This window comes from Pygocentrus nattereri, chromosome 13, assembly GCF_015220715.1.
Source record: "Pygocentrus nattereri isolate fPygNat1 chromosome 13, fPygNat1.pri, whole genome shotgun sequence".
Classification (NCBI taxonomy): domain Eukaryota; kingdom Metazoa; phylum Chordata; class Actinopteri; order Characiformes; family Serrasalmidae; genus Pygocentrus; species Pygocentrus nattereri.
Genome location: NC_051223.1, coordinates 9,007,194 through 9,018,199, shown reverse-complemented (window position 1 = coordinate 9,018,199; position 11,006 = coordinate 9,007,194). Strand labels below are relative to the sequence as shown.

Below are 11,006 nucleotides of genomic sequence, written 5' to 3'. Positions count from 1 at the left end.
CTCAGCGAAGCCCTCAGCCACCTCTGCTACACTGGAACTGGACAAACTAATGGCGTCTCTGTCAGACTTCAGGGTGCAGAGCACGGTGAGTGGAGACTCTGCTCCGTCCACTTTCAGTCCACTTTATTAGAAACTCCTCCTGTAGCTCCTACTTACAGGTGTTTAGTTAGAAACTTCAGCTCATCTGCTGCTGCGCAGTTTGCGTTGGCTGCCTTCTAACCGTTCATCTGTGGTCAGTTTCTGACCACAGAGCCACTTTGGCTGGATAATTTTGGGTGGTTGTCCACTCACAACCTAGCAGTGACACTATACTACAACATGCGCTACAGTCTGTAATGGTACACCTGTAGCAGACCTGGAAGAAAGGTGGAGCTCATAAAGTGTCCAGTGAGTGGAAGTCCAAGGTGGGGGTTTCTAATAAAGTGGACGGTCATTGTATGACATTTAATGTGCTGTTGTCCGTTAGTACTAATTGCTAGCCTCGGTGTTTATGATTAAAGTGTTAGCTATATTGCTCAACATGCTACTTACATCTACACTCTCAAAAAGATGGTTCTTCAAGGGTTCTTTAGTAAAGAACATGCTTCTATATAGACTCTTGAACATTCAAAAAACCCTTTGAAAGACTAAAAGGTCTTTACATCGTGAAAAGGTTCTTACGAATGCAGATGGCAATGTGCTGTAGATGGTTCTATATAGAACCTTTCTGAAAAGGGTTCTATATAGCACCAAAAAGGTTCTGATATTGTTAGAACATGAGGCCTGTTACAGTAGAAGAATTCTTTGTGGTGCTATATAAAACACATTCTCCATCAATCTGAAGAACCCCTTCACCGTGCAAAGAACCCTTGAAACATGCAGGGGGTTCTTTGAGTGTTCATGGTTCTACATAGAACTATTTTCTTTACTAAAGAACCCCTGAAGAACCATCTTTTATAAGAGTATATAGTACAAAAATGGCATAAATGGCATCACACTAAAAAAGGATGGTTCTTTATTGAAGGAAATGGTTCTATTTAGAACCAAGAGTTCTATACAGAGCCATTTTCTTAAATGGTTCTTTGCATGGTAAAATGGTTCCTCAGACTCACTGAAATTGTGTTGTATATGAAATATATCAGCAAAATATGTCCTTCTGTTGCTATAAGCTTGACAGTGTAATTATCATGCAAAGGGTTCTTTGAGTGTTCATGGTTCTACATAGAACCATTTTCCTTACTAAAGAAGCTTCAAAGAACCATCTTTTTTAAGTGTGTATTTAATGGATTCCACATGGCCGTTGTGGTTACTTTTTCATTAATGTGGTGCTGACCCTTCCCATCCTCTGCCTTTAGCCAACTGCGCCAGTCCATGCAGTGGTCAGTCCCCCACAGCAGCCCGTGGCCCTTCCCACAGCCTCGTCTGGCGGCTCACTGGACAGCATGCTGGGTCTTCTCCAGTCTGATCTGAGCAGGCAGGGGGTGCCCACTTCCTCCAAGGGAAACTGCTCCGCCTGCCAGAAGCCGGTTGTTGGACAGGTGAGGAGCTGTTCTCACGGTCAGACAGTTGATCTGAATTCATTTAGAATAGAATAGAATTCAGAACCGTTAGCCAACTGGGTTTTGCACACAGAGGAATTAGACCTCTGGATTTAACCCATACATGCAGTGAAACACCCACAGACATGCACACTAGTGAACACACACACCTGGGGAGCAGTTGGGGGTTAGGTGTCTTGCTCAAGGGCACTTCAGTCATGAACTGTCAGCTCAGGGGATCAAACCGGCAACCTTCCGGTCACAGGGCTGGTTCCCTAACCTCCAGCCCACGACTGCTCCCAAACAGTTGTCAGAAGTGGGATTTGAACCTACGCCTCCATCTGGAGACCAGAAGCTTCATCACTGGTGAAGGTAGTGAACCTTGAGACTGGCGCCTTAGACCACTAGGCCTTTCTGATACCCGCTCGGCCATTCTGGCACATATATGGTCTATCTAGAACCATGAACACTCAAAGAACTCTTCGTATGATTAAAGGGTTCTTTGTGTAGTGAAATGGTTCTTCAGACTGGTGGAGAATGTGCTGTAGATGGTTCTGTATAGAACTATAAAAAAATAGAGCACCAAAAAGGGTTCAGCTATTGTGATGACATCAAGCTTGTAACAATAGAAGAACCCTTTTTAGTGCTATACAGAACCATCTACAGCATATTTTCCGTCAACCTGAGAAACCCTTTTACAGTCCAAAAAACCCTTTAATCAGGCAGTGTGATGGTTCTATATAGAACCAATTTCTTCACAAAGAACCCTTGAAGAAAGTGTGTATGTATGCAATAATAAACAGCTATAGCTTATTTAAAGACAAAGTATGCATGCTTTGTGTGTGTTTAATTCGACGGCATTGTTACTCTTCCAGGATTCTTTAGTTTTATATAGAACCATTTCATGGTTAAAGGGTTCTTTTTGCAGGGTGAAATGGTTCTTCAGACTGACAGTGAATGTGTTGAATCTATATAGAACCCTTGAAGAACCATCCGTTTTAGTGTGGTGTCATTTATGTCATTTATATGCTATACCTGTTATCTAGAGGATTGTTCTGATCTTTTTGATGATTTTCTATTTTATTGTATTTCGATGGTTAATTTGGCTATAAATATGGTTAATTATTAATAATGTGTCCATCTCTACATCATAAAATTTATAAGGTTGGATTTTTTTGATAAATCTTATGCACTGCACATTTAACCCATATGTAAACTAGAAAAACTAAAGGACACAAAAATTATGAATAAATTATTCAGTGTAGTTATTCACAGCAGTTTCTTGAAGTATCACCTCAATATTATATCAGTGTATATTTTATTGGCGCCACGGCGACCAGGGTCCTCTCTGTGTGGAGTTTGCATGTTCTCCCCGTGTCTGCGTGGGTTTTCTCCGGGTTCTCCGGTTTCCTCCCACAGTCCAAAGACATGCAGTCAGGCCAACTGGACACGATAAATTGCCCCTAGGTGTGAGGCTGTGTGTGACTGTCTGTGTCTGTCTGCCTGCCCTGCGATGGACTGGCAACCTGTCCAGGGTGTATCCTGCCTTCCGCCCGATGACCGCTGGGATAGGCTCTAGCACCCCCGCGACCCTGACGGAGAAGCGGCTTAGAAAATGTGTTTGTGTGTGTGTGTGTGTGTGTGTGTGTGTGTACATTTTATTATATACAGTTTTTTTTTTGTTGTTTTGTCCTTCTGAGGCGGCACAGTGGTGCAGCGGGTAGTCCTAGAAGGGTCTTGGGTCGATTCCTGGCCCTGTGTGGAGTTTGCATGCTCGCCCTGTGTCTGTGTGGATCCTTCTAAAGACCAAAGACATGCAGTCAGGCCAACTGGACACGATAAATTGCCCCTAGGTTTGAGGTTGTGTGTGATTGTACATGTCTGTCTGCCTGACCTGTGATGGACAGGCGGCCTGTTTCCTGGCTTCAGCCCAATGACCGCTAGGATAGGCTCCAGCTCCCCCACGACCCAGAAGGATAAGCGCCTTAGAAAGTGTGTGTTATCATTCTGAATGATGTACCGGTCTGCCTTTTTTAGTTTTCCTGCAAATGATTTGAAATGTATGTGTGCTGTAAGAAAACAGTTGTGTATGTGTACATCACCCATGATACCCTGTTTCTGACCGTAGGTGGTGACGGCCCTGGGCCGAGTTTGGCATCCAGAGCACTTTGTGTGTTCCGAGTGCGAGTGTGAACTAGGAAACCGGAACTTCTTCGAGAAAGACGGCCGGCCGTACTGTGAGCCTGACTACTTCAGCCTGTACTCTCCTCACTGCGCACAGTGCAACAAGCCCATTCTGAACGTAAGCGCACACTTCCAGTGTCTATTCAAATCATGACTCATATTATGTGGAGTGTTATGAACTGTAACCAAGTGTCCATTGCTGGTGTATTACGTCAGTTCTTAAAGTCCCCCTTGTTTTCGTGTATTTGTGTAGAAAATGGTCACCGCGCTGGATAAGAATTGGCATCCCGAGTGCTTCTGCTGTGTGAAGTGTAACCGGACGTTTGGAGATGAAGGTATCAGGATCATAAAGGCCCAGAGCCAATATTGTTCTATTTAATTGTCCCCCAAAGGTCCATTTATAATAGTTGTATCCTTTTATGTACCAAAAAATATTTTACGGCAATTTCCAGCATCGTTTTATCCCTCAGAGTGAAACAGTCCCTGTTACTGTGCCCTAAAGACTGATATATGTAAATGACGTCTATTCTGAGTGGCTCTCTGTTATACTTCATTCAAAAAACTTCAAACAAAAAGCTCCGCCCACTTCAGCACGATATGTAATGGATGTATGTAAATATGTTGTTTTTCATGACATCACAAAAAAAAATTTGAGTTTTAAAAAGAGAGAATTTTTTTTTTCTTTTGTGTCTTTTAACTGCACACTTAAAAATAACGGTTGCATAGTAAAGAAAATGGATCTTTGTAGAACTATGAACACTCAAAGAGCCCTTTGCATGATTAAAGGGTTCTTTGCATCCTGAAATGGTTCTACAGATTGTCAGAGAATGTGCTGTAAATGGTTCTGCACAGCACCAAAAAGGGTTCTTCTATCATAAGAAGCTTGACGTCGAACCTTTTTGGTGCTGTATGGAACCCTTTTTAAAAACCTTCTCCTACAGCACATTCTCCACCAATCTGAAGAACCTTTTCATGATGCAAAGAACCTTTTAATCATTCAGAGGGGTCTTTGAGTGTTCGTAGTTCTATATAGAACCATTGTCTTTAAGAGTATAGAGATGTCCTGATCAAGTCACTGATATTTGTATTCTCAGAGATAATAAAGCTACTGCTTCTGCTGCTAATAATAATAATAATAATAATAATAATGATAATAATGGATAATAGACTAATGTTTTGATAAATAAAAGTATTAATGTATCCAATCATATTTTGATTCCCCAGCATATTTTTAATATATTATAATTGTAGTCGCTAGTTTGTGTTGTGCAGTTCTGTAAGAAATCCAATGAACGTTACACAGACACACACACACACACACACACACACACAGTCTTCTGATCTCCGCCTTTTTCCCCCTGTTACAGGGTTCCATGATCGTGAGGGGCAGCAGTACTGCCAGCAGTGCTTTTTGGCCCTTTTTGCCTCCCGCTGCCAAGGCTGTTCTCAGCCCATCATGGAGAATTACATCTCCGCCCTCAACGCACTGTGGCATCCGCAGTGCTTTGTCTGCAGGGTGGGTAGCAGACGCTGTCGTTCTCTTACTGGGTTTAGCTTTTCTGTTGAAGGGTTTAGTCAGTATTCACTGTATTCGTAAAGAGAAGAAACCATGACCGTTATTGTTAGACAAAAACTTGTTTGACCCTTTCAGTGTGTCTCGCAGAAGAGCCCACAGTTTCCAACCAGTAGAATGAGCTTGTCTTTAAACAGCCTAGGCACACCCTTTCTTAAAGTAACTCCAGTAGGCCTGGATCTTATTCTGCACTTTAAAAATACAGGGAGATTCACTTGAAAGAGTGAATATTCTGCTGTAACTCCCGTTAGGACGCAGCAGTCTGAACCAAACAATACCAAACTACATACCTTGCCGTGTGTGTAATCGACTGCAATACATGCGATGCTGGAAGTGACCTCTGCTTTCTGCCAGACACATGGAGGGGTATGGGGGTCTGCATGAGGAAGCTGTAAACAGAGTTTGTGACGGCCTACCTCATCGCTCAGACGCAGGGGCATCCCGGCTTGTTTGAAGCTCCACACACTGAGGAGCTCATTGCACGTTGTTTGGTTCAAATTGATTAACCCTAGAGAGAGTTATTACAGAATATTCGGTGCCTCTTTTGAGTGAATCTCCCTGTATGTTCAGGGCTATAGCACAATAATAGAATATGAGAATAAATAGACTTTTACCTTTTTCTTGATAGTGAAATGGCAGAGGAACTGAAGCAGACAGTGACCTGTTTAACCTGTTCAGTTTGTCCTATGATGATGTTAATGTACGCTAGCATGTCTGTGAGATTTAAGGTGGCCGAGGTGTCCAATTTTGAGCTCCGTTGTCCGGAGTCTGCAAGAAAAGACAGATTTGGGGGTTCTAATAAAATAAATATGGGATGTTGCTTGACACCCCACAAACCCTGGAATGTCCAGCTTTGGCAAGGCTAAAATATGGCAACCCTGACACGATATGCAGTGTTAGTACTAAGCTAACAATGGTGTACATTAACTTTCCACACTGAGTATTATTGCTTATTGGAGCTTCACCTTAATCAGGGACATTGGATGCCTGTAAGTAAGATGCTAAATGCAGGGGGTCTCTGAAAGCCTCCCTAGTTTTGGCTCCAATACAAACAAAGAAAAAGCTCGATGTAATATGTCTGAGTGAAAACCTCCGTGACCATGTGATCCATGAAAATGCCTAAAACACAGAGTTTCTTGGTGACGTGTTCTTCTCAATCGAATACTATAAAGTACAGCATTAAGCATAATACAAAAACTAAATAAAACTATAAATAAAAATGGAACTGTTAAGGCACTGAAACTAACCTGAAATCAAAACCCAAAAATGAAAAGCTAAATAAAAATATAATGAACATTTAAAAAAAATGTGTAGGCCTGGTCATCAGGAGATCGCAAGTTGGATCCCTGGTGATGCTACAGCCATCCAAGGCCAGGACTCCAAGAGAGACAGTTGTCCTCGCTCTCTGGGTGCCGGTCAGCGTAGGCGCCTGTTAGCTGGCGTAACAGGTCTGGCAGTTGCGCTTTCCTCCGAGTGCGTTCAACTGTCCGGTGATGTTACATGAGCTGCAGTTTGAAAGGATGCGGTGGCGCTTCAGAGGTCTTGGAGGTAGCCTGTGCTGCCTTCGCCCTCCTAGTGCTGCTGGTACCGTGTGATTGGGGGAGTCCTAATTAGTGGGTGGAACTGCAGACGGCTAAATTGGGGAGAAAATTGTGGAAACCCCCCCCCAAAAAAAAATCAAAACTTTAATAAACCTGTACTGCCCACTGTTTATTGGCATATTTTGTCTCCTCTGTTCTCTGCAGGAGTGTTTCAGTCCGTTTGTGAATGGAAGCTTCTTCGAGCACGAGGGCCAGCCGTTGTGTGAGGCACACTACCACCAGTCCCGTGGCAGCGTGTGCCAGGCGTGCAGGGAGCCCATCCTGGGCCGCTGCGTCACGGCCATGGGCGCCAAGTTCCATCCTCACCACCTGGTGTGCAACTTCTGCCTGAAGCCACTCAGCAAGGGCTGTTTCAAGGAACAGGAGAACAAACCCTACTGCCACCCCTGCTTCCTCAAGCTCTTCGGCTGAGGAGGCCTGTGTGGTCGGTTGTGTAATAGGGGCGAGATTAGAGAATAAAGGGAGGCAGAATTTCTTTCAGCTCACATTCAGGATGTCCAGAATACTCGATTTAGGAAGGAGAGCCAAGCAAATGGAGCCTAAAAGAGGCAGTGTCTGAAGTTTGCTTCTTTAGGTTTGCACTGGAGCTACGAGGCTAATGTGACTCAAGTAATGGATGCTTATGCCCAGGCGACTAGCACGGTGCCCGCTGCAGACCTGAATCATCACATAAACCGGGTCGAACTGTAGTTTCTGACATACTGATATCTATAAAAAAGAAAACTATAACTCAAGTTTAAAAGCTCTTAAAAATATAAAAGCAGTGTCAAAATGTTTTATGATACTCTGTGTTCAGGAAATGAATGAATTCTTTTATATTAAAAATGTTTAAACATTTATAAACTGATGAAAAAATTATTTTGCTCAAATGCTGCATATCAACCCATTCATTTTTGGGCTCGCTCGGGAGCGCCCTCTAGTGGTAATGATTCCCTCTACAAGTCCCCTGTCTGTACCACCTCTAGAGTTTCAAACAGTGTCCGCCTGTATTAACTCCATACTCCTAGCTCTGGCACAAAACTAAAGAAGCAAACTTCGGATGAAAGAATTTTGCCAACTACATTTGAGGTAAGAGGAGAAAAATGGCTGTAATGGTTTGTTTTCTTGCTTCTTTTCCAAATAATTGCGATCGCAATAGAACAAAAAAAAATTGGGGTCACCCTTTATTTTGATACTCCCCTGTATATGATCAACTTTAATTGTGAACAGGCTATCTGGTGGCACTCAGGATTAGGATTAGGTTTAGGTTTTGGGTTGAAGTTAGGTTTAGATTTATGTTCAGGGTTAGATTTGAAAGAATCTACCACATTAAACTTAAAGCTCAGTCCAGTTTAGTTGAGTGTTAGTTAACAATGAAAGGTGATGGAAGGTGAGCATCTGCAAAGCACCTCCAGTGGACTCTCAAAATAAGGTGACACCAAACATTTTTATATCATAAGCAATATCATAAGCTGATATTCAAAATATTTTTTGGAAAACTGTACCAGTCAAAAGTTTGGATATGCCTTTTTTTATTTACAGTTTTCCACATTTTAGAATCACTGTACACGTACACCGATCAGGCCTAACATTCTGACCACCTCAATGTTTCTCCGCTCATTGTCCATTTTATCAGCTCCACTTACTTTATAGGTGCACTTTGTAGTTCTACAGTTACAAGTTGTAGTCCATCTGTTTCTCTGATACATTGTTACCCTGTTCTTCAGAGGTCAGGACCCCCATGGACCCTCAAAGAGCAGGTACTATTTGGGTGGTGGGTCATTCTCAGCACTGCAGTGACACTGACATGGTGGTGATGTGTTAGTGTGTGTTCTGCTGGTGTGAGTGGATCAGACACAGCAGTGCTGCTGGAGATTTTAAACACTGTGTCCACTCTATTAGACACTCCTACCTTGTCAGTCCACCAAGTAGTACCTGCTCTGTGAGGGTCCATGGGGGTCCTGACCACTGAAGAACAGTCTAACAAAGTATCAGAGAAACAGATGGACTACAGTCTGTAACTGTAGAACTACAAAGTGCAGCTATACAGTAAGTGGAGCTGATAAAATGGACAATGAGCGGAGAAACAAGGAGGTGGTCAGAATGTTATGCCTGATCGGTGTTTATATGAACACGTATGGAGTTAATCAGAAATACTGACCTTCTGCTAAATACAGCTATTCAAACCCACCACTCCAGCAATACAGCTGATTGATTCCAGTGCATTCATACATTCACTGTACGTTCAATCAGGTGGGTCCAAACTTTGACTGGAACTGCTCTTAAATTTCTTACAATCAAGACTATACATGACCAGGCCTATGCAAGCCCTGCTCAAAGCCAAAGATTTTATTTTTAATCCTTGAAACTTGATGAATGAAATGGATTTAAACTAGCAGAACAACAATATCTGTATTTGTTTACCAAAGACAATCCTAACAATCATTGGTTGTGTTATTGGCTTATATTTATAAAATCTACATAAAAAAATTGTTAAATCATTTCAGTTGCCAAACATCGTAGATATATCTGAGGTTTTTATACATGAATATGCTGTTTGGACTAAATATGAAGTTTTATACAGAGGACTGAAACAAGAAATTGTTCTGTTTAATATATTTGCTTTAAGCAGCGTATCATTGTCACGGCTGTTGCGTACTTATTGTGTATTTCATTTTTTTTTTTGTTCTGTGGACTTTTTTTTACACACAGTGAGATACGAAGTCTAATTCCAAAGACTTGGTAAAATGTTTATGCTTTACGCTATGCAATCCACACATTCAAATAAGCTGTGTTTGTATGTTTGCTTTATTATTACAGTATTACGGAAGAAGACAATAAACATTTGCTTTGTATTGGACAAGTTATTTTAATCCTTTTCATTCTTCCTGACACTCGTGTTTATTTAGCATGTTTAGGCTTAGGGGTGTCATCAATGCAAAGTTCATGTTAGTACAACATGTTCTCATCATCCACTTTCTTATTGCGTCCACTCACTGGCCACTTTATTAGATACATCTCCCTGTTCCTTCTACTCACTGGCCACTTTATTAGATACATCTCCCTGTTCCTTCTACTCACTGGCCACTTTATTGGATACACCTCCCTGTTCCTTCTACTCACTGGCCAATTTATTGGATACATCTCCCTGTTCCTTCTACTCACTGGCCACTTTATTAGATACATCTCCCTCTTCCTTCTACTCACTGGCCACTTTATTAGATACATCTCCCTGTTCCTTCTACTCACTGGCCACTTTATTGGATACATCTCCCTGTTCCTTCTACTCACTGGCCACTTTATTAGATACATCTCCCTGTTCCTTCTACTCACTGGCCACTTTATTAGATACACCTCCCTGTTCCTTCTACTCACTGGCCACTTTATTGGATACATCTCCCTGTTCCTTCTACTCACTGGCCACTTTATTGGATACACCTCCCTGTTCCTTCTACTCACTGGCCACTTTATTAGATACACCTCCCTGTTCCTTCTACTCACTGGCCACTTTATTAGATACACCTCCCTGTTTCTTCTACTCACTGGCCACTTTATTAGATACATCTCCCTGTTCCTTCTACTCACTGGCCACTTTATTGGATACATCTCCCTGTTCCTTCTACTCACTGGCCACTTTATTAGATACACCTCCCTGTTCCTTCTACTCACTGGCCACTTTATTAGATAACACCTACTTTGTGCTGCCACTCACTGGCCACTTTATGAGGAACACCTTGTTTTTTTTCTTCCACTCACGGGCCACTTTATTAAAAATACCTCGCTGCCCACTTTATTAAAAACACCTCCCTCGCTCTTCTACTCACTGGCCACTTAATTAGAAACACCTACCTTGTACTTCCACTCACTGGCCCCTTTTTTAGAAACACCCCCCTTCCACTTACTGGCCACTTTACTAGATCTTAGAGACTTTTTGATCTTAAAACCCTAAAGTTAGGAAGACAGCTAGCTGGCTATCTAGATATCTTACCTCACTATGGCTGCTTTTCTTGACTGAAAGGATAAAAAACTTGCATCTGGTGTCAATTTTGTGCTGGATAAAGAATGTGCTGTTTTCTTTAGCATTATGTTTGAGGACTGGAGTCAAAGGGGTAGCAAGTAGCCAAGTGGTCAGAAAGCTGAACCAGCTGCTAG

General features: G+C 42.2%; 1 protein-coding gene across 2 annotated transcripts in view; it reads left to right on the top strand.

The window, feature by feature from the left end:
- Positions 1-7,676, top strand: part of pxna (paxillin a) — a 23,568-nt gene extending 15,892 nt beyond the window's left edge. For both annotated transcript variants that reach the window (XM_017683019.2, XM_017683018.2), the window contains 6 exons: positions 1-85; positions 1,335-1,517; positions 3,646-3,819; positions 3,955-4,036; positions 5,069-5,217; positions 7,020-7,676. In XM_017683019.2, coding sequence (XP_017538508.1) covers positions 1-85; positions 1,335-1,517; positions 3,646-3,819; positions 3,955-4,036; positions 5,069-5,217; positions 7,020-7,286 — 940 coding nt within the window. In that variant the 3' untranslated portion in view covers positions 7,287-7,676. The remainder of the gene's footprint in view (positions 86-1,334; positions 1,518-3,645; positions 3,820-3,954; positions 4,037-5,068; positions 5,218-7,019) is intronic.
- The last annotated feature ends 3,330 nt before the right edge of the window (positions 7,677-11,006 follow it).